This window comes from Chrysemys picta, chromosome 15, assembly GCF_011386835.1.
Source record: "Chrysemys picta bellii isolate R12L10 chromosome 15, ASM1138683v2, whole genome shotgun sequence".
In the NCBI taxonomy this organism is placed as follows: Eukaryota; Metazoa; Chordata; order Testudines; family Emydidae; genus Chrysemys; species Chrysemys picta.
The window spans coordinates 31,581,626-31,608,438 of record NC_088805.1 but is presented as its reverse complement, the minus strand read 5'-3'; the positions used below and the strand labels follow the sequence as shown (position 1 = coordinate 31,608,438).

At 52.0% G+C, this 26,813-nt stretch overlaps 1 protein-coding gene across 2 annotated transcripts; it reads right to left on the bottom strand.

Moving 5' to 3' along the window:
• Positions 1 to 14,487: 14,487 nt before the first annotated feature.
• Positions 14,488 to 24,987, bottom strand: CRYBB2 (crystallin beta B2). 2 transcript variants are annotated; one of them, XM_005298505.5, is made up of 6 exons: positions 24,235 to 24,987; positions 22,678 to 22,746; positions 20,384 to 20,502; positions 16,267 to 16,399; positions 15,508 to 15,650; positions 14,488 to 14,826 (listed from the first exon to the last, which is right to left on the bottom strand). In XM_005298505.5, the coding sequence occupies exons 2-6, from the start codon at positions 22,729 to 22,731 to the stop codon at positions 14,658 to 14,660; spliced, it is 618 nt and encodes a 205-aa protein (XP_005298562.1). In that variant the 5' UTR covers positions 22,732 to 22,746; positions 24,235 to 24,987; the 3' UTR covers positions 14,488 to 14,657. The 2 variants fall into 2 exon arrangements, with proteins under 2 accessions (XP_005298562.1, XP_023957278.2); XM_024101510.3 differs by lacking the exons at positions 22,678 to 22,746; positions 24,235 to 24,987 and adding an exon at positions 22,209 to 22,388.
• Between the last annotated feature and the right edge of the window lie 1,826 nt (positions 24,988 to 26,813).

Genomic DNA, 26,813 nt, shown 5'->3' with positions numbered 1-26,813 from the left:
AATGAAGACGGCACAAGCAAGTGTGCTTCGAGGTGCAGTGGGCATGAAACAAGTAAGCGACAGTAACCCAAGAGCCCTGAGTGAAATACGTTATGCAGACAGCGAGTAGGATGTAAAGGGCTGGGAGACACATGTTTTAATGATAGTGCATAACCAAGAGAGTTTGCTCTTTTTGCTGGCACTGTTCAGGTTGTTAGCACTGTAGAGAGAATCCCGGGCCTAACTGTGTTTACACAATGCTTGGCGTAACGGGGCTCTGATCCTGACTGAGGATTCTGGCTACCACCCCAATGCAAACAACATCATAATAACGTCCATGAGACAGCCTTCAGCGTGCAGAGCAGGACACTCCCCATCCCGTATCTACTCTGGGGTGTATTACCTCACATCCTGAGGGCTTTTGGAGAGTTACAAGTGTCACAGAGCTTGGTTCTTTTCTGATCTTCCCTGGTGTGAATCAGACTTGAATTTGCCTCCTTGAGGAGCTTTTTTGTAGCTAGAAAGCCTTGAAGCTATGCCCACCCGGGTGGGCTTGCCCTAACTAATGGATTCCCTGAGGTAAGGGCAGATGGCGCAACATTTGTTATCCACGTCTGTTTAAAAACCCAGCCATCTGGGTGAGGGGCCTCTCTTCTGAGTGGGTCTCCCTCCCAGGAATAGAATAACAGCAGTGATACTACGAGGCATGCCAGGGAAATCTACAAAACCCCACCTGGGGATCAAAGACTCAGTGGCATGTGTCAGGCTTTGTTCCTTGACCGGTGCATCAAAAGCCAGACGGGATCATCGGCACCAATATGGATCCCTGGGACATCACGATTGCTGGGCGAGTGACAGACATGGAAGTGGGGTTGTTACAATGCACGGGAGAGGGGTACGTCAGGCAGAATAGGGAATCGGAGACACTGGTAGGAATGGTGTATGAACCGGGGACATCCAAATGAAATTAAACCCAGGCTTTGCCAATCAGCGATTTTTTTATGGGCATGTGCCACTCCCCTCCTGAGGCAGTAGGACTCCTATGTTCACGTGCCTAGCCCAGAACAGGCCACAGCTTTGGGAAACTCAGTTACTTGGACAACAACATGATATGAGCCCTCGTGCAGCATTGTTTACTCTACAACAGTGAATGGATGCAGGAGAGGCAAGTGGAGTAGGCGCTTGCTAGCAGCGGCTGAAGGTGAGATCCCTTTGCTACAAAGCCTTAATCCTGGCACTTCTTTCATCAGTGGGGCCCTAATTCCCTCTTCTCTTTCAATGGGGAGAGTGGGCCAGAGGCGTCCTTGGAGGCGGAAGCCAATGCCGCTTCGTGAAAGAGCTGGAAGACGACGTTCGTTTAGATCCTAGAAGCCAACTGATTTCAACAGGGGCAGGCCTGGGCTTATAGCGAATGTGCCTCACCTTGCTCACCGGTGTGACACACCCCAGATACATCGTCCTGGGGAACCAGAGACCCAGACCCACAGCTGAACTTCAGGCTTCTTAAAGCTCCATCTGTCCTTCTGCCCATCGACGGGCAATGTGACAAGCTCTTACGTGCCTAAGGCACTATTGCACATGGGCCTCGCTGAGCCCTAAACTGGATGAACTAACCCCACTTCAAATGGGGGAACATATGGGGGATAGCTCAGTGGTTTGAGCATTGGCCTGCTTAACCCAGGGTTGTGAGTTCAATCCTTGAGGGGGCCACTTAGGGATCTGGGGCAAAATCAGTACTTGGTCCTGCTAGTGAAGGCAGGGGGCTGGACTCGATGACCTTTCAGGGTCCCTTCCAGCTCTAGGAGATATATCTCCATATATAATATAGAATTCTGGTGTAAAGCGTGTTTGTGTTTTCTCAATGAAATCTGGGGATGGATGTGGGGGGGGGGTTACAACTTGGCCTAAAGCAACAGTGATGCTCCTTTTCAGCAAAGCACATTGAACAATCACGCCAATGTGCCTGGTTATTAAATAGACACAACTAAAATGTTAAGGCTCTAATGCACAGATCTGTCTCAGTTCTGTCACTTGTTTGCAGCAGCAACAGGAGCAAATCATAGGCGTGAATGAATCAGCTGGGATTAAATAAGAACCAACTCAAGTCTTCAGTGAAAACTCAGGCAAAGCCTTTTCGGAGGGCTGAACAGCTCTGAACAACTTTTCCAGCTTTTAGCTTGTTTCTATGTCCGCAGAGATCACAGGCTGGACTAGCAGAGGCTACTGCAGGTCAGAACACAGGTGCATAGGCACAGCTGTGCCGGGGCCCAGCCCTGGAACAGGTGCTGCAGGGCAGGATCAAGGTGCATCGGCAGACGTCTGGAAGTGGTGCAGACCAGCCCTCTGGCTGAGCGAGGGGCTAAGGCTGGGCTAGCAGGGCGGGCTGCACGTCAGGCCTGAGTTGCATTGGCAAAGTTGTGTGAGGAATCCTTGTGTGATGCCTGTCAGCATCAGGGTGGGCTCAGATCAATCTTATTAGCCACGCTCACTTTCATGAGCATCAAATATACTCCTGCATTTTTTTTTTAACAAAATCTGGTCTTAAAAACTGTGTCTAAAAGTCCATTCGGCAGGGCAAGGGGAATGGGACAAAAAGGGAACAGCGAGATCGGTGTCAACGAGACATGAAGGAAGCCAAGACAGCGGGCCAGATTCTCTCTTCCGTAAATCGCTGTTCCTCTGCTGACTTCAATCCAGCTTCACTGAGATACGCTCCCTGAAGAGCCAGGCTCCGTTTGGCTACTTAGGAGGGCAGCCTCGCTGATCCCGCAGTAGAGGGTTAAACATTGCGGAGAGTCTGTGGAAAGGCAGGTGACACCCGTCTCTGTCTTACACAAACTACCTCTGGATTAGAACCTGTAGGACTGATGTCAGTGGCTTTTGTTCTCTGCCTAGATCCGGGCAGGCTGGATTTCCTTGCTGAGCGTTCTTTGATTTATTTGTGGGAGGATTTGTGAGAGCTGCCCAGGGACAGGAGTAATGCTATCCAGGGCACTGGGAGGCAGCTATTCAATATCGACAGGGAGCCTGGAGGGAACGGCCAGGAATGACAGACTTGATCTGCTGACTTGGGGGAATGGGACACAGCGCGGAGCAAAGCCGGGTCACTGAGGATTCACGAAGAGGGTCACGAGGTCAGTTTGCTTGAAGTCTCTGAGCTGAAAATATAAGGGAGGGAAATGTGGGAATGATGTATCTGCGTCTCAGGGACGCGTCCGTAGCTGCACCGTGCAGCAGCCCCCAGGGAAAGCTGCAGTGCCAGGACCGAGAAGCAGATGAAGCTCTGTCCAAGCTGTCGGAGAGGGGGACGCCCCATCCATAGGGGCGATGGCAAGACACAGCTGCTGAGGCTCACCCAGGATCTACAAGAAAAGAAGAAGTGCCTTGAGATCTGGCTTAATTCCCCTTCACTGGCCCGTGGTTAAGGGTCAGGGTTAACAGCGGCGAAACGTGCTAAGGAGGAGCAATGCAGAGCAAAACCAACGGGCTCAGCATGTCACAGTTCAAGTCAGGAAAGCTGCAATCCCAAACCAGTCAGTGTTTGCCCCTACAACAGCCCCTGCAAATACCATCGTTAGCGTAGCAGTGACCTGGCCTCTCCTTATTCCCAGTGAACGAGCCACGCAGCCAGAGTGCGCTCTCGCCAGGGCAGGGACACAGGAGTGAGCTGGGAAGGGCCTGGGCCCTTCTCCTCCCCTAACCCGTGGAGAGGACAGGGCTGGGCCTGGAGCACTGAGCTCACTCAGGGTCAGTGACGAGGACAGCAGGGGTGTCTAGCCCTGGCCTAGCCCTGCTCTGCTCTGGTGCCAACATCAGTCCTAGCCCGGCCAGGCACCCTCCTTGCCAGAGACACAGTAAAGGTTGGTTCCTGCCTCCTTCCGATGGGTGTGATTGTCCTGGGTTAGGAAACTCTTAAGGGGCCAAACAGAAGCCTGGGTGGAGCATCACGGCCATTGCCACCATGGCCAAGGTCACCCAGCGACAGCCAACTGGAGCTGTGGACCATGTGGTGCCCCACAGCTGGCGGGGGCACTTCCCCAGTGAGGAACATGACGCTGTGACAGCAGGCCTTGTCCCCTGGCAGCCTGAGACAGCGCAGGCTGCGTGGTAACACCAGGAGAGGAGACGCATTGCTCTCAAGGAGAGCCGAAAGAGCCTGCGCCAACAGAGAGGGGGATCTGCACAAGCAACGGGTTGGGATCGGCCCAGGGAGCCCTCCCGCACCCCAAGGCTTGTACGTCGAAGGGGAGTTTATTGCATTTGCTTTCTTTATTCAAGCTGCAAGAGGGCAGCTCAAAATGCAGTGCAACCATCCGCCCCTCCTCCGGCTCCGGACTCCCATTGGTAGACAGGACAGGCCCCATTCTCCCAGGAGTGACTCCCTCCCAGTCAGGCCCAGGCTTCGGAAGCAATCACACCTGATGCTTCAGAGGCTCCAGAAAACCAACCACATCAGCAGGTCCTTCCATTCCTGCTATGCTCTGGGCTGGGGCAGGCAGCAGTGGCTAGCCCTGCTCCAACAGAGCTCTCTACCAGGCCGCCATGCCAGGGCCTTTGTTTTCATCTCATTGACGGTCTCTGACCCAAGCAGGGAGGTCAGAGTGGACCCAGTGAGATCGAAGCTCGAGCAATTGGAATCCCTGGGGGTTGGGTGCATAGTCAGTCACCTCCCCTGTGAAACCCCCTGCAGTCCCTGCTCAGGTCCTCGTTTCGCTGCAGACGGATACAAGATCGTTGTGGTGCGCCGGCAAGCTGGGATCAGCCCCAGGGAGGGAGACACATGCCACCCGGAGAGCTTCTGCTAGCACAAAACATAAAACACAAGAACACCTGCTGTGTGCACGAGCGACTTCTGGGTCCACTCGGCAGCCGAGGAGCCAGCATCTAATTAGCTCTGCCGCCCCCCCTCCGTCAGTTAAATAATTCAGGAGGCTGAAGAAGCGCCCGCACGCTGACAGGAGACGGGCTAGTCGCGTGCACGGCCTGCAGCACAGTGCACGTCTGACGGCAGACAGCAGCACAGAGCAGAACAGTGACAGGGGAAGCAAAGGTTGCCAGATGAGAACGGGATTGTTGTCACGCAGGGTAGATGGAGACACCGGCCGTGGAGAACAGGGTGCAAACCCCATCGGCTGGGACTCGGCGGCAGGCAGGTCTAAGGAGGTCCGTCTGAAGGGAAGGGACTCTGAGAACAAGAAGAGCTGGTTCACACCATCCCCTCTGAATTAGTCCATCGACCCCCTCCCAGTCTTCCTCAGACACAGCGTATTCGACTTGTGAGCAGTTTGTTCACGGCGCGGCTCTTTATTTTCCTATCGTGTGGCTGTTCTCACACACAGAGGAGATGCAGTAGCAGCAGAGTTCTGTATCCCATTGTGCTACAATAGAAGCAGGCCGGGATACAGAAATGTATTTATTCAGGGGAAAGGTTGTTTTCTACCAGTTGAAGTGAGAAAGGCACCTCCAATTCATAGCCAAAGAGACAAGCTGGGGCAACCAGCTCCCACCCTCTCTACAACAGAGCTTGTGCCACTAGTTCCATTAAAAACTCCACTTCACAGCGTTTGCTTCCAGCAGAAAGTGTCAGCTCTGAAATAATTTTGGTTCTTCCTTTTTAGGGAAATTCACAAATGTTCATGTGAAGCCCAGAGCGAGACAGGGAAGTGCCAACGTACAACTGACTGAAAGAACAGCTGACGTTTCAAAGCAACATTTGGCCAATGATTCATTCACGACATTGCCCTGCTCCTTTGGGAATTTCCAAAGCCGCTTGTTTGCACAGGGTAGAATGGTTCTGAGGCACCAGGGGACCAGCTCCAAGACATAACAGCTGCATGAGTTCATGGGGCAAAACTCAGGAACCCACGACCATTCGATGCAAGGAACCGCAGGAGGTGGAGAGGATCGTGTGCCAGGATTTCCCTTTTTACTGTCGTTTGTGCCAAAACGTCACAATCAAACATGTAATCAAAGCCGGTCCCTCTGTTCCCTGAGCTTTCATCCACCGGAGCAGAGCCCGGGGGAACCGCTGCAGGGGGCGTGAGCCCTGCCACTAACCCAAGTGCTTCACACTCTGAGTGGGTCGGCCAAAGAAACAGCGACATTGATTACGGAATCGTCTCCCGATGGCTGGGGTGGGAGCTGCCCTTTCAGTCTCTCCTGGACCAAGTACTACAGGGCACATAGTGGCTAACCAGCCCCTGGGAACCAGCCAGATGGGACCAAATGGATCTTTTACCTTCCAAAGGCTGTCGTCAGTTTTTGCTTACTATGCCGGTGGCGGGTACTCACCTCTGCAAACTATGGGCGTAGTTTGGGGGGAAAGTAGGGGGGCATCACCTCCCCCCCAAACTGCAAGCTTTGGGCAGGTGCAGAATTTGCCCCCCCCCACAGCCCCATTGGCCTAACTGGAGCTGCCCCTCCCCAAATATAGACGTCAAACTACGCCTATGCTGCAAATGATGACAGGCCAGAGAGGCCAAGCACAACAGTGCGAAGAGAGAAACACGAGCCAGTGAAAAGCAAAGGCACCGCTGAGTACGAAACAGTGGATTTGCCAACAACAGGGGACTCCTGGTTGGGACTGATCAGTGACTGTCCGGTCCCCTTTGTTAGGTGCTGCCCTGTGACTCCCCCAGCACTTTGCATTGCAGCTGGAAGGGGAAGAGCGAGTATGCAAATAAAGGGAGACATCCCCGAATGAGCCAAGTGAGACTCTCCTTCCCCACGCCAATGATGTTAATTTCCTGCTATCCCCTGACGCACTGCACTGCACAGTCCCTTGGCTCCCACCTCCTGCTTCCTCCAGCTCCCACCTCTGATCCCAGCGGGAACGCACCTTCATTCCTTTAGCCCCCGAGAGCCACCCGCTCTCCCAGCGGGCCCTGTCCCTCTAGCACACACACAAGTGCACAGAGCCAGCGCCCGCCCCACGCCGCGCAGCCTGCCATTAAAGAACGTGGCTTAAAACCATGTTAACGGAGCGAAGAGCTGAGAGCCACAGCGGTGCCTCTGTAACGCGCTTGCCATCTGCTGTCACACGCTGGGAGTATTAAGTCCAGCTGGGGAAGCCAATCGCCTGCGGAGCCACACGGCAAGAAGGGGCCGTTTCTCCTTGGGGACGAGGGATTTGAAGAACTGCGACAAGAGCGGAGTTCATCTCATTTTACAACAGCCAAGTTAGGCCCAGGAGAGGCAAGAGCCAGCCTGCCCTATCGCCTCCAGCTGCACCCCCTGCACTGGTGTCTTCCTTGGCTGGCCATCGCCTGGCATTGAACTTTGGCTGGGCTCTGCGCTGGGATATATGTGCACCCAACAGACACACCGTTCCCTCCCTCCACCCCCTCGCAGTCCCAGTCGTGGCCGGGCAGTTTACAACTTGTGCCGACGCTGGTGGGACGGGTGGCTGCAGTGTCATGTTTCTGGTCCCAATCCCAGGGGCATTGCTGGCATCTCTTATGAGAAATCCTCCATCCCCCATGTCAGCCCAGCTCGGTCCTTCTCCTACCCCTCCAAGAGGCTATCCCAGCCAGCTCGGCAGCACAGACTGCATGGTCTGGCCAGTTCATCTAGCCCAGCTCTGCGTGGCTGGCCCGACCCTGGGCCGGAGGGGTCTCAGGACACACCGATCCCCTGACTGCAGACTCTCCCAGCCCCACAGAGCCCCTGGGAGGGAGCCCAGCTGGCCTATTTGGAGCGATTAGTTATTTGCTGTTATTTGTGAAGCACCAACAAGGTGCTGGATGCTACACAGGGCATGGGTATGGGGCAGGCCCCGCTCCGAGGGGCTCACAGCCTGAAAGACAACACAGACCCTTCCACTGCTTTCATGTCTTATCCCTTCCAAAATGCTGGGCAGGGAGGGCACCAGGCTGAGGTGTGTTAGTGCATGTTGGTTTCATGGGGTCTGGACGTGGATGGTCGTTCCTGTCCCAGGGCGCTGCCTGGAGACGCCATGGACAGCAGAGTGCGAGAATGAAAGCAAACGGGGGAGCCTCGCCAAAGCCGTTTCCTTGTCTCTTACCCGAAGCTGCTGTCTGGGTCGGCTGTAGAAACCCCTTCAGTTGTCCATTGGCCTGTCTGGACTCGGAGGTCGGTAGAAGCCAGCTTTTCCTGAGCAAGTCAATGACAGCTCCCAGCAAGCGCCGGTTATCTGCTGCAGTCAGACAACTGAAAACGTAATCAGGACTGGAGGTGAGAAATCTCGACTGGCTAATGTTATTGCTTGTATTTGTCTGGCGCCCGTGTCAGATTCACTGTGTGTCTGGCAGCGCAGGGGTAACACGTAAACTGACTCTCCCTTCAGCAGTGTGACAATAAGCAGACAGCGAGCTGGTAAGAACTGTAGCGGGGGAATTCTGGCCTCAGCTCTCTCTCTTACGGACCAATCTCTCTCACGGAGAAGGACAGCAGGACCGGGGCCAGTTCTAGCCATACTACTCTTAGTACACCCAATTGACTAGGTGATGAGGGACTCTGTGTAAGCAGTCTCTGGGGTTTCATTGTTTGTGTGATGTCAGAAGGGCAGCAAAGTCTGAGTTTGTTATGACACATGAAACAGATGTTTCACTGAATTAAGAAAAACAGTCCGAGATAAAGCAAAAGAGAGTCCTGTGGCACCTTAAGACTAACAGAAGTATTGGAGCATAAGCTTTCGTGGGTGAATGCCCACTTCATCAGACGCAAGTAATGGAAATTTCCAGAGGCAGGTATAAATCAGTCTGGAGATAACGAGGTTAGTTCAATCAGGGAGGGTGAGGTGCTCTGCTAGCAGTTGAGGTGTAAACACCAAGGGAGGAGAAACTGCTTCTGTAGTTGGATAGCCATTCACAGTCTTTGTTTAATCCTGATCTGATGGTGTCAAATTTGCAAATGAACTGGAGCTCAGCAGTTTCTCTTTGGAGTCTGGTCCTGAAGTTTTTTTGCTGTAAGATGGCTACCTTTACATCTGCTATTGTGTGGCCAGGGAGGTTGAAGTGTTCTCCTACAGGTTTTTGTATATTGCCATTCCTGATATCTGACTTGTGTCCATTTATCCTCTTGCGTAGTGACTGTCCAGTTTGGCCAATGTACATAGCAGAGGGGCATTGCTGGCACATGATGGCATATATAACATTGGTGGACGTGCAGGTGAATGAGCCGGTGATGTTGTAGCTGATCTGGTTAGGTCCTGTGATGGTGTTGCTGGTGTAGATATCTGGGCAGAGTTGGCATCAAGATTTGTTGCATGGGTTGGTTCCTGAGTTAGAGTTGTTATGGTGCGGTGTGTGGTTGCTGATGAGAATATGCTTAAGGTTGGCGGGTTGTCTGTGGGCAAGGACTGGCCTGCCTCCCAAGGTCTGTGAAAGTGAGGGATCATTGTCCAGGATGGGTTGTAGATCACTGATGATGTGTTGGAGAGGTTTAAGCTGAGGACTGTAGGTGATGGCCAGTGGAGTTCTGTTGGTTTCTTTTTTGGGCCCATCTTGTAGCAGGAGGCTTCTGGGTACACGTCTGGCTCTGTTGATTTGTTTCTTTATTTCCTTGTGTGGGTATCGTAGTTTTGAGAATGCTTGGTGAAGATCTTGTAGGTGTTGGTCTCTGTCTGAGGGGTTGGAGCAGATGCGGTTGTACCTCAGCACTTGGCTGTAGACGATGGATCGTGTGGTGTGTCCGGGGTGGAAGCTGGAGGCATGAAGGTAGGTGTAGCAGTCGGTGGGTTTTCGGGATAGGGTGGTGTTAACGTGGCCATCGCTTATTTGTACTGTGGTGTCTAGGAAGTGGACCTCCTGTGTAGATTGGTCCAGGCTGAGGTTGATGGTGGGGTGGAAGCTGTTGAAATCATGGCGGAATTCTTCCAGGGTCTCCTTCCCATGGGTCCAGATGATGAAGATGTCATCAATGTAGCGTAGGTAGAGAAGGGGCGTGAGTGGACGAGAGCCGAGGAAGCATTGTTCCAGGTCAGCCATAAAAATGTTGGCATATTGTGGGGCCATGCGGGTGCCTATGGCGGTGCCACTGGTCTGGAGGTATATAATGTCACCAAATTTGAAATAATTGTGCGTGAGTATAAAGTCACAGAGCTCAGCAACAAGTTGTGCTGTGTCATCATCTCCTCCCTTAACGTTCACACCTCAACTGCTAGCAGAGCATCTCACCCTCCCTGATTGAACTAACCTCGTTATCTCAAGACTGATTTATACCTGCCTCTGGAAATTTCCATTACTTGTCTTATGAAGTGGGCATTCACCCACGAAAGCTTATGCTACAATACTTCTGTTAGTCTTAAAGGTGCCACAGGACCCTCTGTTGCTTTTTACAGATTCAGACTAACACAGCTACCCCTCTGTTACTTGAGTCCGAGATAAGAGAATTAAAAGGAGAATGGCTATTCGCAGGCCCCAGTGTATTGACGTTTGCTACAAGATTGCACAGGATATCATCGTTGTCATGGCAAATCCCAGCGGGACATAACCTCCCCTTGCAGATCAAATGCCACCTGGATCAATCTCTATGCAGCTCCTTAAGATGGTCTAGTTGGACGTTCAGTCTGTACCCGTCATTGGTGATCTTATTGCACTGCCAGAGCTTCTGTGGGTCAAGAAATCCTTGACAAAGTAGTGGCATTCCTTGGTAAATGCGCTTCATCATTCATTGATCTTCCCTCCTGATAATATGCCCATACCGAGAAAGCCATCAATACCTACCCAGTTCTGGTGGAGACAATGTCCTCAGTGCTGATCTTCTCCTGCCACTTAATGTGAAGCAGCTAATAAAGATGACGAGAATCGAAAATGCCAGTCCACTGGTTCAGTCAGCTACTGTGCAATGGATCTGTTAAAACCAAGGCTATGGAGTTCTGCAGCTTCTTCCACAATGACTTGATGACATTCCAACACTGAACCCATTCGGCCTTTGCTTATGCTCTCAACCAACACGTTGCAGCTAAGAAAAAAGTCAGGCTACAGTTTGAGTCCTCAAACTGCTGTGAGCATCTCCTGATGCACTGATCCATGGCTGACATTTGAAGAGCTTTGGCCCCAGCACTGAGTTGGCAGTGGATAGCACCAGTGACCTAACAATGCCATTCCTCATCAGATGACAGAGAAAACAAGCCTTCAGTCTCTAATGCTTCAATGGCCGTGAGCCATTGGGAACGCAAAGCTGTCTTGTAGCTCAGCTCTAATAGGAGCTTTTGGTTGAATCAGTCTAGCTTTGGCCCATTAACTGGCTGTTGAAGTCAGAAGTACAGTTTTGTCATGGTCAGTGCCAAGTTCAGCACCTCTACGAACTGGCACATCCAGGCTGGCTGACTGGTTGTTAACAAAGACACAATTGGTAACCATCCTTGTGAAACCATCTGGGCCGGACCAGGTGTGCTTGTGACGGGTGATGGAAGAGCGAGACCGCAGTCACCGTGTCATTGGCAGACACAAATTCCAGCAGTCACTACCTTTTCCTGTTCTTCTGCCAGCTACCGAACTTCCCAAGTGTACTTGCCCAGGTGCTGTCCCCTTTCCGACCCTCTCACTAAAAGCAGGATTGCATTAAGGATTATCTGCTGCTGCTGGTAAAACCCATCTGCAGCTTCATCACTGGCCGTGGTGTAGGTGGGACTGTACACAGCGGTGATGGTAAGACGTCCACAGCAATCAGATGCTATTAAGTCACTCAGTAATCACCCACCAACCCTGCAATGTCCATCAGGCATAAAGCGAAGGTACAACAGCCACACCTTGCCAGAGCAACCCCTCGGGAGGCTCAGAACACAGACCTATTGTTGCATTTCGGTTCCCAGCTTCCTGGCCAGCACACTCAGAGAGAGCTCAAACATCGATTTTCAACTGCTTGATGCGAGGACGACTTGAGTTGTTTCAGACAATGTTCCAGGTACCAATTTCACATATGCACCAACACTGGGATGGCCTGTCCACAAGGTTTCATTGGTCATTTTTGCCTCAGTGGCAGAGACAAACTCCTGGCCATTTTGGCTTCGAGGACAACTGACCAGATTGTCACAGATTAAAAACACCCTCATGCCACGAACGTACCTAACCCTCAGGCAAACACCAGAATCCAACTACTACATGTGTTCAGAATTCAGATCCAAGCACAGCAGCGAGTGCCCATGTCAGGAATTCGGACACTGAGAGATCGAATGGTGCAGGATATATGCAGAGATGGTGCCTCAAGAGATGGGGGGCCACGTTCAGAGGTAATGCAAGTTAAATCCTCTTTATGCTACTTACACCCATATGGCTGATGGCTAAGGCAGCGTGAGTGGGTGACGTTTGCATGCCACGGCAGTAGTTGCAGGTGTTAGGAGGTGGAATCAGTTTCAGCGTAGCCCTTTCTGTCTGCTCAGTGTGTAAATTACACCAACTGAGACATCAGCCCAGTGGGTGTGAGTAGCTGAAGGAGAGGGAGGGTTTCACACCACCTCTGCATGGGACTGTCTGGGTTCCAGTTACCGGAAGAATATTCTGGCATTTTAAGAGCAATTCAAGCTATAGGAATGTGCTGCCTTAATTCTTTTTAGACTATGGGGCTTTCTTGCCGTGGTCCCAATTTCCCCTTTTCCAGAGTGCAGCCTTCTTGTGGAAATTACCACCTGTTCATGTAAAAACACAGCAACAATCTGAAGCAGCTCCCTTCCATTCCCCCGGCTCGCCCCCATCCACTCAATCATCTCCCAAAGACCATGTTCTCCATTCTCCCAGACATGGTGCGACCTCCTACACGCACTTCACCCCCTTCAGCCCCTGCCCTCAGCCCCCCAGCCTGCAGGGACAGCAAGGGCCAATGGAATCATTCCGCGCTTATGTTGCTGCTGGGAGCACAGCTCCAATCAGCTCTTTGGGTTTTCCCTTCAGCTGGGGGAAGGCAGCAAGTAAAACCCAAACCCCAACCACCACCCTCGGTCGCCGGGGACGGGACATTGTGTTGAACTGGGCCAGTCTCTCAATAACATCTAATGTCAAATGAAGCAGCATTGGATGAGGCTGTGGTGACACACAGTGGCCACCAAGAGAATCTGGCTTCCTGAGCAAAGACTGCATGGAACAGTTACCCTACGAAGAGCTTGTAAAGCATCAGATGAAAAGCAGGGGGCAGGGGGCTGGCTATCCTGATGCCTTGCCCCACACAACGCTCAGGGCATGTGGGTTAGTTCAGAACAGCCTGGGCTGGTACTATGTCTAGGAGGAACTCTGGAGAGCATTTATAGCTCTTGCTATTAACAACAACCCTCTGCACTTCGACAGGCACTGCCACAAACTTCAGTTAAGTCTCACAGCACCCCGGTGAGGCAGGTAATTATTATTTTGGTCCTGTGACCAATGGCAGATGAGAAAGGCCCAAAGAGATTAAGTCAGTTGTCTAAGGCCAGTGGCAGACCCAGAACGAGAACCCAGGAGTCCTGATGCCAGATCCTTGCTTTAGATAACACTGCTGCCAAGAATTGCCTGGATCCTGAATCTATTTGTGGGTCTTAACTCTGCTGTGAAAGTCAAATCCCTCCACTTTAACTGGGCAAATGGGTTGGTTTGAAAAAAGGCCTTTCCCCCTGTTTTGTTTAGAAGCTCTATTGCATTTGATAGCACACATACAATAATTAATATACAGAGAGAGATAGTGAGACACAGAATAAACGGAGACCTCATCCAGAGTGTAAAATATCTCCGTGGAACACAAGCAAGGAGTGATTCTACATTATGCACAGGAAAAGTCTTGCTTGGCCGCACTTCCTGATGGAGCCACTACAGGGGTTAGTTCTCTCAACTTCATAATATTATTTAATGCAATGTGATTTTGTTACTAGGTTAACTGACTGACAGGGCAAAATTCCTCCCTCGTGCAGGCCCTGACATCAATGGCCCAGGTGAATCTGGCCTGGCTTCCAACCCTGGCTTGCATATCTATGGCACTAGCTAGCAGGAAGATGCTCCAGGGTCGTTCTAGGGGTGGCTCACCCTCTTCCCACTGAAATGCACCCTCCTGTACCACTCTGAGCCCCATGGCAGGGCTTTCGGGCCCAAACCGTGGCAGGCCAAACACCAGACCAGTCTGAGGGCATCGCGCAGGCCGGTTAATCTGCAGAGTCCTGGACAAACGGTGGCCACCGTTCCGGATTCCTATCGAATTCAGTAGCTCAGAGCCCTGGAGGGAATAGCTGTAAGTTCTTGGTTTCCTGGCTTATCACTGCTGGCTGGGGGGTGGAGGTTTGGCTCCCTGCCTTTTAGTCTTAATTTTCAGTCACTGCTGCCTGTGGGGGAGGGGGCGGGGGGGAGGAGGAACTGACCCAGCTCTCAGGGCAGGGGGTGGGGGGTGTATAATGACAAGAGCCTTTGCCCTTTGTGAATGCTGGGCCTCCACTCCACACCCTGGAGTCTCAGAGGAGCACAGGGGCTCTGAGGAGCTCAGAACTAGCAGCCCCCACCAGCACGTCCCCCAGTACAAACACAGAATTATTTCAAGTGTCTTAACCCCCCCCACCCCCACCCCCGAGAAAAAAGGTGCCGGACGCGATCGAGCGTTTGAAACTCAAAGCTTTATTCCGTTGCTTCAGCAGCAGCAGCGCAGCATTATTCACGCAGTGGCATGTTGGGGAGCGAGGCCATCGGGAAACAGCAGCAGGTCACATAAAACTGGTTCTGGTTTCCTTCTCCTCCGGGCACTCGGGGGGGGAGGGGTGGGGGGCTTCAGTTGGTGGGGTGAAAGGCCCCTCGCTGATGCCACTGCATATCCCGGATGCGCCTGACGGATTGAATCTGGGGGTGCTGGGCACCAAACTCTGAGCTGTCCTTATAGTCGCCTTTTTCAAACAGGTACTGGTAGCCTCTGTAACCGGGGTACTGGTATCCAACCCAGCTGCAAAGGGAAAGCCCAGCCAAGTCAGAGACTGGGAGAACCCAGGCATCAGGGAAACCCACCCGGCGTCTCCTCCCACACAGGGAACCCTGCCCCACTCTGCCCTGTGGGTGGCGAATCGAACTCCATTCCTCGCCTGGCTGGGGCAAGGGGATGTGCCCCGAGGGCTCTCTCTAGCACCACTGCATCGGCCAGCACTGCCCTCTGCTTCAGAGCCATTAAAGCTCTAGTCAAAGCCTCTGAGTGAAAGGGCTTCCAGAGCCCAGAGGAGTCACTGCCTTGGGGCTGACCCCGCTTGGGAGCTTCCCTCCTGCCCTGCTCCGTCCGGCGAGGGCACTTGATCCTTGACCCCCTCACACACCTCACTGGCCTCAGGAGGCTCCGTGCATCAGGGCAAAAGGTTGTTTATTCTCCAGCCCTATCTAGCAACTTGTGTTCTCCTGCTCAGCTCCGGGCCCAGAGCAGAGGGCTGAGCAGCAGAGATGCTGACTGCAGGACAGCAGTTGTGCCTGGAGTCTAACCACCTGGGTTAGGGTGTTGTATGGCGACACCTTAAACTGGAGACAATTCGGGCTCTAGGGACAGAATGTGATGCAATCGATGATTCTGTCCCTCAGTTCCTAGATCGCAGGGAAAAGGAGACTAACAGGGTCATGTGGACTTGCCGCCCCAGGTACTTACGTGCCACTTTGCACGCGCACAGATGACACTTTTTCCTGGTAGCCATGAGCATGGAAGCTGGGCACATCGTCATCTATGATCTCAATCTTCTTGCCGGTGAAGCTGGGGTTTTCATAGAGGACGATCTTGTGTTCCTGGCTGTCCTGAAGAGAGGAGAGATGCGGGGTCAGCGTTAGCCATGGGGCCAGGCACCTTCCAGGGAAGTTATCAGGGAGTCGGAGAAGACGGCTCAAGCCTCCAAACAAAACTCAAGGGCACAGAGAGTGGGCCCAGGTCAGCCTCGTCAGGAGGAGCGTTGCCTGCTCGCAGGAGGGGGAATGCTGACCGTGAGCAGACGTGGATCATGATCCTCCTTAGCTGTTCACCAACAAACTTTGGTGGTGGCAGGTTGCCCCATAACTGCCCATTCTAGGGTTCCCTCAGACCTTCCTCTGAAACATCTGGCATTGGCCGCTGTCAGAGACAGGACACTGGCCTAGATAGCGCCTGGTCTGACCTGGGAGGACATTTCCTATTTCCCTATGGACATACAACTTTTCAGTGGAGATCTGTGCACAGGTATATTCACAAATATGGCGACTGCAGGAGCTGCAGGCATTGGAGGACACAATGACTTGCCTTTTTTAAAGTTCAGAACAGCTGGTTTTGTCCAGGATTTTGGCTCCAGCTCTCAGTCTGAGAGGACCCCAGAAGAGGCTCATGATCAGGTCTTTGCCTGACCAGATTATACTGACCGGTGTCTGACACAAGCACTCTCACCACTTTGATGGGTCTCAGGGCGCCAATGGTGTCGCTCCTCCGGCTGTTGGTCCAGGAATCCCAGCGGGGATACTCGCCCTTTTCAAACACAAACTGCTCCCCTTTGCAGTTTGCCTGTTCGTAGCCAACCCAGCTGGAAAAGAACAAAGTACAAACATTGGAGATAGATGGGCAAAGCACCAGAAACTTCCATTTCTGAACCATCCCCCAGCTCCTCAGCAGACGGCCAGAGAAACGCCCCTTTTGCTGTTTGCCTGGAGGACTCAATTGGCTTCCTGGGTATATATTTACTATCCTGGGTGTGTCACACTATTCTCTAAATTAAACACTAACCAGTATTATACTGTTCTGCCACAATGTCAATGTGTGTAAAATACCTTATTTAAGCTAACTTTAGCTATACCCAACAGGACATTAAAGGATCATATGATGAACACATCTGGTATGTATAAGCAAGCTCTGTAACCTATCCGTATCTGGTACGGAAGCATGACATGGTGTCAGAAGTAAACTAAGAACAGAAACAGAAGTAAAACAGCTACAACAGTTGCAAACCCAAGGAACAAAGGTTGCAGGATCTCATCAAGCTGCCACTCTCCAATGCCCCAGAGAACTTCAGCTTAGACAAACATTCATAATGGACAGAGGAAACAATGTTTTGCAATATTTTGCATTGGTACCAAATGCCACAAAGAAACTGGAGATATAGAGGTATCTTTTTTAATTTATAGTATGGGGAAGCAGACAGCATATATTTAAATATTTTGACTTTACTATAGACAGACAGCCACAAAGATGACTATGAAAGGGTTCTGGCTATATTTGATGCATACTTTATATGTGGTTTATGAAAGCATGTTTTTACCAGAGAATTCAAGAACCAGGGGAAAATGTTGAACGTTTTGTAAGAGCTCTGCATACATTGGCTGAAAACTGTGATTTTGGGGAATGAAAAACATGAAAATATCAGACACAGGCTGGTTATTGCTTTCACAGCAGCTACAACTGAAGAGAGTTTTAACAATAGCCCCAGCTATATAGAAAGCAAAGCTGTCTGAGCTGGTGAGACAGCAAAACCAAGAGCAACTTGCCAAACTTGAAAAACAAGAAGCTACCTTAGAAGCCATTAACAGATGCAGCCTGAGTGCTAAAAGCCATTACTATAAGACCCCTGAGGTGAGCAGAGAACTCCCAGGCTAAAAGGAACAAATTCCAGTCTACATGCACAAGATGTGGAAAAAGTTGCATCCCAAGTGATGATGCATGTCCAACCAGAGGCACACGGTGTAATAAATGCATGAAATGTGGACATTTTGCAGCTGTTTGCCACACCAAAGCAGTCAGGGAGTTGACTCATATTACAGACAATCCAGAGTCATTGTTTCTGGGATCTATCACTTGTGATGACACAGAACCTGCCTGGAGATGAAACTGAATATTCATGGCAAGACTATTGACTCAGGAGCTGACATTACAGTCATCTCAAAAGGGACTTACAGTCACCTTCAAGCCCTCCCAGAGCTGAAGTCACCTGGCTCAGAACTCAGACTAGCCCTGGAGGGATTCTGAACTGCATGGGCCAGTTCACCATGGAAACAATATACAAAGACAAAAACTTTGCATTCAGAGTGATTGGATCAAAGGATCAAAGACCAACAACTTTCTCAGGGGCGGTGTGGCAGCCATGACAGGCCTAGTGAGAAAGGTGGAAGAAGTCAATGGAATATTTGGCGATACTGGACTTTGGGAAGGAGATCGAATACAAATCAACTTCAGAGACGATACTGAGCCATACAGCATACAAACACCTCTACCAGAGAGACCATGGAAGAGACTAGCTGCAGATATAGGCAAGTTCAGAGGACATCATTTCCTGGTCATTGTGAACTATTATTCCAGCTGTGTAGAAATAATGAACTTGAAAGACCTAACGTGTCACGGTGTTATCAAGAAACTGAAGTGCACTTGTTCTCTATGTTAAAACGCTAGTCGGGGATAAGTCTAGGTATGGTACAGCTTGCAATTCTCTGCTTTTAAGCACGCCAGGCACCTGGGACTCTGCTGATTGGTGCAGCTTGTTCCATATTGTTACTTATGGGCCAAATTCTGGCAGGCGCAGTGCATAGGCATCCATCAGAACCAGCACCACCAGCAAGGAGCATGTGTTGGCAGGCAGCCCACTGTATCCTGGCTCCCCAAAGAACACAAAGCCTGCCCAGCAGCCCCCGCACCCCCAACAGGAGCTGTCCCAGGGATCTACAGAACAGGGGTGTTATGCAGATTTAGAGAGATCCTGTTCCTGACCCACATACGAGGCTCCTGGCACAGAGGGACAGCGAGCGAGCGAGCTCCACCAGCAATGGGTGTGCTCCCACTTTGTAGCCATCACACTGACCTCCATTCGTTGGCCTCAGGGCTGTGACTTTGGAAAAGGAACTCTGTTCCCAAGGGCCAGATTTGGGAAGGAGCCTGCTCCCAATGACTTGGGGAAGGAGCCTGCCCTGTGCGGAGTGTGGCTCCGCTTCATCGCTCCTGTTTGGGGCAGAGACGACTGAACTGGGGGCAGAGACGACTGAACGGGGGGGGGGAGGGATAGCTCAGTGGTTTGAGCATTGGCCTGCTAAACCCAGGGTTGTGAGTTCAGTCCTTGAGGGGGCCATTTAGGAAACTGGGATAAAAATCTGTCTGGGGCTTGGTTCTGCTTTGAGCAGGGGGTTGGACTAGATGACCTCCTGAGGTCCCTTCCAACCCTGATATTCTATGATTCTATGAACTGTCAGGAGAAAGCAAGGGAGAGGCCTCTCTCTGTGTAGCTCTTGGTAAGATTGTTTTTCCGAAGAGACCCCTGTCTTCACAAAGCCCTGCCCGACTCTGATCAGAAAGAGAGAAGCCGATACCCACCCCAAGCGCGCAGGGGGGTTGTATGTAAACAAGGAAAACAGAAGGGTCTGAAGAGCTGCGCAATAGCGGGGCAGGAACAACGGCACATTCCCTGCCCCTGCAAGGGAAGGAAATGGAGCTGTTGGAGCCAGCTTAATGGCGGCGTTAGTTCGGGAGCCCTGGAATTCCTCCTCTCTTATAAGAAGCGGGGGGTCTTTATTGCAGGATGTCAGTGCTATTCAGTGGAGTTCATGCTGCAGGAGGAAATCCTGGGCACAGAAGGTGGGATTTTCCAGGCCCTAGGATTTCACTGGCCCCAGGACTGAGCTTTCACAAAGAGTTGTGCTGAGAATTGGGTTTTTATCAACTAGGTTACGGAGCCTCGTGTCCATTAGCGAGCCTGTATCTCCATCTCACTCTCGCTATGGCTGGCAGCGGGGGGGGGGGGCGCAGCACAGACAGCTGAAGTCATATGTGCAGCCCCAGGCCATCAACCATTGAGGGAAATGACAAATGATCAGGGCAGGAAGCTACTCGCTGCAAAACACACAGTAAATTTGGCCAACTACAGCAGGAAAATCAAGCCGAATTGCTACAACTATACTGCATTTCCTGCACGTGCACACACACACACACACACACACACACACACACAGCTGCATGGCCACAGCGGCACAAGGTGGCACCTTGGGTTAGCTGCCTGAGCAGAAACCTGCCTGGAGCCCCCAGTATGTACTTGGGCACCGAGCGCGAGCAGCCCCTGTGCTGTCCAGGTTACGCTGCTGTTTCTAGCCCACTAGCTTGAGCAGAGCTAGCACGTGTCTGTCTACCTGCTCCAGGAAGCATGCGCCCAGCTGCGGTGTAGACACACCCTAAGAGAGTTAGCTAAATCCTGCTCTTAGGTACCCTGGTGTAAAACCAGTGTGAGACCACTGGAGTGAATTTGTTCACGAGGGCACCAAGGAGGGCTGAGTCTGGCCCAGCACCTGTCAGTCTGGGAGGTGCCCAGGGGGTCTCTTTCCGTAATTCCACCCAGAGGCTCAACTGCTGGGACCTCTCCAGGCTGAGGAAGCCCGGGGGGGACGTCCATTCAGTAACTTACCTCTTCAGTTGATCTTGTTTTACACTGAATTGTTGCTTCTGAGTCACTATCACAACTGCCCCTGCCTGACACACCTACTGGCCCAGACTCACCCACGTGCTTTCATTCCCACCGTCCCACGTGCAAGATACGTACGGTCCAGAGTGTACCAGGATGGAGCCAACTTTCTCCATTCCGGCCTCCTTCAAATTGGAACAAGCTGCGTTAAGTTCATGGCAGCGACCTTGGAAATTCTCTTGCTCAAAGACGACAATCTGACACCCAGAGAGAGAGAGGAGAACAGCAGCTTAGCAAAGGGGGGTTGAAGCCCTGACGTCCATCCTACCCACGAGCACAGGGGTCTGTGCAGGACTGTTCCCTACAGTACGTTCCCTTGTGATTTCTCTACGTCAGTGTAGGGAGGAGAGACTCTGGCAGCCCCGTCAATTCTGTTCACACCCAGGACGGTGGAGGTTAGAGCTGGAAAAGCACCATTTACACCAGTCCACTCAGCCCATGTCCCTCAGCCAGAGCAAGATTCTTCCCTGCATCTTCAAGTGTTTGGCCCAGGCTCCTTTAAAAGGGCTAAGTGACTCCCAGCGTGGCCCTGGGGGAGGGCTCTGGATACCCATCCTGAACTTTGGTTTCTTCCATTTCTCTGAGTTACAAACTACCCCGAAGAACCTGCTCCTCGCTCTTGGTCCCTGCAGAGTGTTCTATGTCTCTTTGGTTGTTATTTGCCCAAAGCTATAAATGTTGGGCCAAATTCAGCCCTGGTCCAACTCTGTTATCTTTAGTGAACTCAGTGCAGGCACAACTTAGCCCATTTACCATGAACCTCCGTCACTGGTGTTGCCCTTCTCTGAATTCCCCAACTCACCCACGTCCTCCCAGCACCCAGGTGCCCCGAGCCGAGCCCATTTTTCACAATGAAATGATCGGCTAGGGCTGGGTTTTCAAATTTGCCTGAGCCTCCTCAACAATTTGCTTTCAAGTCACAGATCTAAATCACTCCAACTGTGGCAACCTTTCCTTCCCAATGCAGTTCAACCCAGCGAAATGAACAGGGGCTTAGGGACGGGCGTTACGTGTTAACACACCATCCAGCGAGCCGGGCTCTGCCGGGTCAGTGGAGCAGAGAGAGGAAAATCTGTTGTGTCTGCACACAAAACAGGATGAGGCAGCTCCACTGAAGTCAACGGCAGCCTTTCCAGCCACTTCGGCAGGGGGTGGATCAGGCCCCGAAGGAGGGGAAGGCTCCCGCCGACTTGAGCAGGATCGTTGCCCTGAAGTCACAGAGGTCACAAACGGAGTCCCTGGGTCCCAAGATGAGGGTAATGTGAGGTCGGGGCTTTCCCCCTCCCACATACAGGACTTGATCTAACACATGAGGTCCCACCTTTTCTATGCGGCAGTTAGACACTGGGGGGTTGGCCCATGCCAGCTGACTCGGGCCAAGGGGCTGTATAATGGCAGTGTAGACATTTGGGCTCAGGCTGGAGCCCGGTCTCTAGGACCCTGTGAGGTGGGAGGCTCTAGGAGCTGGGGCCTTAAAGGTAAACACCAAACACCCCCGGGAGACTTGCAGTAAAATCACAAGAATTAGCAACCCTGAATAGTTCTGACACCACCTTGTCCCCCCTCCCAGCCCCGCTGAAACCCCCCCTTCCTGGTATTTCTCCTGGGGATGGCAAGTCGGATCCACCAGGGTACAGATCAAAGGAAATGTTTGACACAGGCCCGGGCTCCAAGAGAGCTAATCTTGGGACACGGTCCCATTTCCTTACGTACAGGCAGGTTTAGGAATTACTTTTTGCAAAGCGCTGCTGCTGTTCGTGCAGAGGCTTTGGCTGATTCTAGGATAATTTGCAGGATTTAGAGAGTTTCCCTTGGGGGTCCCCCCCTAGGAATGGCTGTTCAATAGGCCACTTGCTCTCACGCTTTACTATGAGGCCCCCTTGGACAGCTGCATACTACTGACCTGGGAGTAGCTGGAGTGGGGAAGCCTCTTTATTTTGTCCCATAGCTCTGGATTTTTGCATCCTGGCGGAGAGCCTCGGGGGGTGATGGCATTCAGTGCTGCCATGCATGCTAAGCGGCTGATTATGGGCTGGCCCTGGGGCTCAGGGGGCGCTGCCGAGCCTCCCGGCTGCAAGGTCACTACAACATTCCTAGCTGCTATATGAAAGGCAGAGGGGATTTTTAGGTACCAGGGCAAGCAGCTGCTGCCTAGGGGAGGGCGTTCTAAGCAGCTTGGCCGTTCATATTCCAGCCTGATCCCTCAAAGAGAGGAGAGCACCTCCTGGCATGCATGGAATTGGGGGAATGGATCCGCGCCTGCACACTTTCATGCACACACTCGTCTATGTTGCTTGGGCCCATCTCGCGGTGCAAACCCAGCTATTGCACAGAGCACTCACTGCACAGCGTAAAGAAAAGCACATACTGACCTTGGAGCTGGCTTGCTGTTGCTTAGAGGCTGGCATCTGATGGTCTGACGCCATTGTGAAACTGAGAGCCTGGGAGGGAAATTCAGACAGTTAAACGTTGGTCTTGATCATTATAACCGGAATTCTGTTTGGGTTCGTACACACGCACCCATCCCCCCCAGCCCACTGCTCCACGGCAATCCTCTCCCTTCACTTGATTGGCCAATAAACGCCGGAGGAACCCACTAGAATTACCAACACTGGGGGTTTCTAAACACGGTTTCCCTTGAATCCAGGTGGAGCAGGACCAGCGGTGCTGGAGGGTCTCCTTCACCCATCTGAACTGTATCCCTGTGATGGGAAGAAGTCCCTGGTGCTGGAATTTGTGCTAAAGCTCTGGGTTTGCCTAGAATACAATGATTCATCTGAAGCGGGGAGAGAGACCATACAAACCGGCTGCAAAGGAATCGCAGTGGGAGCAAAGACTACAAACTGCGGCTCCCTGCACGCTATGGAAAGGCTGGAGGCAAGTGCCTGTTATATTGTTGGTTCTGTAGAAGGGTAATTAGCGCTTGCCCAACAACGGAGTGTGCTAACCCCCCATTAGAGTCACAAGGGCAGCGCAGTGGGACCCTGGGCGGGGACGGACTGGCTTTTCCCTTTGGGACTCTCCAGCCTTTGTACCACATCAGCCAGAGTCCTGTATTCTTCAGCCATGAGTCTCTGACTCCGTGGCAGAGTAAGGAAGTGACAGTCTGTGCACTGACTTGCTATGGTTTGGGGCCAAAGCCCAGTCCAGGCCCATCTTGCACCGTCAAGCAGTACAAAGTCTCCATTGGTTTCGGCTGGGAGGTCAGCCGCTGGCCAGTTTTACGCAGGCAAACTCCAGTGAAATCGACTTGCAGTTGGCCTGAGGAAAGCTTGCACGAGACCCTCCGAATTTTGGCCTAAACAATATTAACAGCAATGCAGGAGGGGCAAGCCCCATGGGCTTTGCCTAACCATTTAAGGGCTTGGCTAATGCAGTTCAAGTTTCTGAAGCTTTTTCCACCACCCACCTCAGCAATTTAACCCCCCAGAGAGCCTAATCCGCAGGGCAGCCGGGACTGCGTGTCTGGGAAAGACACATCCCAACTTCCCCGGTTGGCACCAATGTAGCGGCAGATGGCGTGCGGCGCACAGCCTCACCGTGCAGGATGGAGCGGCAACGCCTCCTCCTCTGCCCTGCCCGGCACAGTCTCCCCGGAAAGAAACTCGTGCCCAGTAATGGTCAAACATGAGGCATTTTCAAAGCCATCACATTTGAGTAAACTCTGTTACGTGATCCCTGCTAAAATTCAATGAAATAAGGGTCAGGCTCCTGACCAGTCATGAAATCACTGTCAGTGTAGGCGATCAAAACATTGGTATCCTCTCTTATTATTGGTATCCTCTCACCCTCCTGGACGTACACACCCGGGCATCTCTTGATTGCATTCATGCTATGGACGGTAGGTTCGTCTTCAGACTATGCGGGTTTGGATTGCAATGGAAACAAATCCAAAACCAAAAGAAGGACAATAAATAGAAAATTCTTACCAGTTATACCAGTACCCGCTTGAGCCAGTGAAGGGGCTGGGGCCGAGCGGCAGAATTTATACCGCGCCTCAGCAGAATGGTGCCAAAACTATTTACAAAACAGGTAAAGCTTGAGACAAAGGGAGAATGCTGGATAAAAGCTCAATGAAAACGAAGGTCAGCTGATTCCCAGAGCCATTGTCTCGCTAAACCCCCAGCTGTAGAATGATTTCATTAGCTTTCACATTCGGAGCGGCCTGCTTTGTTGGGTGTGTTGGCCAGGAGATTTAGAGTTTGCATGCCTCAGCCGAACGCAGGCCAGGCCCTAGACCCTCGCTTTCAAAGAATGTAACAGCCAGCCCTGCTTCAGGATTTTTGGAGCCAGAGACTTTATCCCTGTAACAAACGGACGTCCCCGCCCCACAGTTAGAAGTACAAAAATTGCTGAAGTCGGCCGGCTGCGTGCACAGTAAATAACTGGGCCTTTCAAACAAACAGTAAATGTCTGCTGTTGCCAACGTCATTACTTTCAGCAGAAAGAGAAAGCTGTGTATGTAATGCTTTAAACAGAGCGCCGAGAGCACATTTCACTCATGCAAGTCAGGCAGAGATGGCTGTGGCGTGCTGTGTGTTAGGACAAGGAGGAGACTTTCCAGTGCTTTCTGTGCCAGGATGCAAAACAAAGCCACGGACCAGATTCTAATCTCAGTGACACTGGTGTAACTCTGGAGTAGTGCCATTAAGTCACACTGCTACAGGACCACTGGGTAAGGAAGATTAGAGTCGGGTCTGCAGAATACAGGCGGCTTTCCCTTCTGCCTCCGAGGGGCTGCATGTCAGCAGCGCTAGACATACACTGGGTGAAACACACTGGGATTCTTCAGGACTGAAGGCCATACAGCGCAGTATATTCCAACAGCTGCCCCTTGTAATGCCACTGTACAGCCAATTTCTTTTTAAAAAAACACTTCTTATAACTAACCAGCCTAGGAAGCATAGTAACTATGCCTCATGCTGGGTAACGTGATCTTCTTTTTCTCGGTCAACTCCTTTTTAGCCTCTGACTACAGCCTAGCAACTCCCGAAGTTCAGCACCTCTGCATGGAGCCAAGGCGATGGGTCAGTGGAAATAAACCTGAAACGCATCCATGCGGGCGCCCCTGAACAAAAGCAATTGCATGCACATGTCATCCTGGAAGGGCTGGCGGGAAAGCTGCCTTTCCGATGCCGACCTTTGTTTGGATACAAGTCACTAGTGAGCAAACAAAGTCGTGTCCGTGCTGGGAACAGAAACTTCTCAGGGATTCCATCTAGAAACCAACGACCTGAATCCCTTCTCTACCACTAATGTGACTGAGTTATACCAGCGTAAGACTTGTGAGCAAGAAAAGAGCCAGTTCCCTGCCCCATGTGCTATAGCCACCCAGTGAGAAAAATTCCTATCGTAGGAGCTCAGTGCCGCCCTTTCTGCCACGTGAGAGGTGGGCCGGAAGGCTCTCAGAGGGTTTGCACAGCAGTCAACGTTCTCAGCGGTATTGCCACTAAACTGGGTGCAGGGTGGGTGGGAACTAGAGTGATGTGGTTTAAATATCTGGTAACTCATGAACTGCCTGGGCTAGCAAGACACTCCCCGGGCTAGACAGGTTGTTTTTGACCATCTCTTTAATGGCTCATGCCAGGGACAGTCAAATACGTGGGGAATACGAAATGGGGAGGAAGCAGGGCTTAATTTGTAAGGAAAGAGGTGCTGGGGCTCAAGCAATTCTTTTACTTTTGTAACTGGTGCAGCAAGCCCAGAGGCGCCGGGGCCCTGAACCGCCCGGCCCAGAGGCACCGGGGCCCTGAACCGCCCGGCCCAGAGGCACCGGGGCTCATCCCTGACACAAATTAAGCATGGGGAGGAAGGAAACGCAGGATAAAGGCACTGATATTGTAGCAGAGTTTTGCGCTGCAACACCGTTCAAAACACGTCAGAGCCTTTTGTTGCCCTGTGTGGTCGCCCTTCATTTCCACAAGGGCGGAAGATAGTAATTTGCTTTCCTGTTTCTCTCAGGTGCAGGAAATCAATCTGCTTATTTGGTCTAGCAGATCCTCATGCAAGCTCAGGGCTAAGAACTTGGGAACAAGCTAAGCAGTGAAGGCAGGTGACTAGCAGGCCCGTGGAATTGTTACCGGCTCTGGATGAAACCCCTTCTTCCTTTGGGTCTCTGACATGAATGCAGCTCCCCCCAGCGAGTCACATTGCTGTAGCCTGGGTCTGTGGCCCCCAGAGACAATCTGCTTTGCACAGGAGATGTGAGGGGATGTGCCCTCCTGCTAGGGAGAGGCCGCTGTGGTTAAACCAAGCCTGGATGAGTTAGCGACGGTGCCGCATGGCGTCCCACGTGGCGCTAGCGGTTTCCATGCTGGGCTGGCTGCTGCCCCGCAGGCTGGTCGCGGATGCGATGCTGTGAGGTGCCACGTTGCGCTCCATGGGCATCGAGGTTGCTCAGCACCTCTCGGGCTTTACCTGCCCGCTCGCCAGGCAGGAAACGTGGGGTGGAGAACCCTGCCAGGCGAGGCTGTTGCCTGGCAACCTCGAGCTCCAGTGAAATTGCCCA

Bases quoted from the DNA above. Each gene is read 5' to 3' on its own strand.
- CRYBB2 (XM_024101510.3), bottom strand. From the start codon at position 22,313: ATGGCAGCACTGAATGCCATCACCCCCCGAGGCTCTCCGCCAGGATGC. The intron at 15,651-16,266 runs GTGAGAGTGCTT...TCCTCTCTTCAG, and splicing joins CCCTGAGACCCATCAAAGTG to GACAGCCAGGAACACAAGAT. The intron at 14,827-15,507 runs GTAAGTACCTGG...TTCCCTTTGCAG, and splicing joins GTGCGCGTGCAAAGTGGCAC to CTGGGTTGGATACCAGTACC.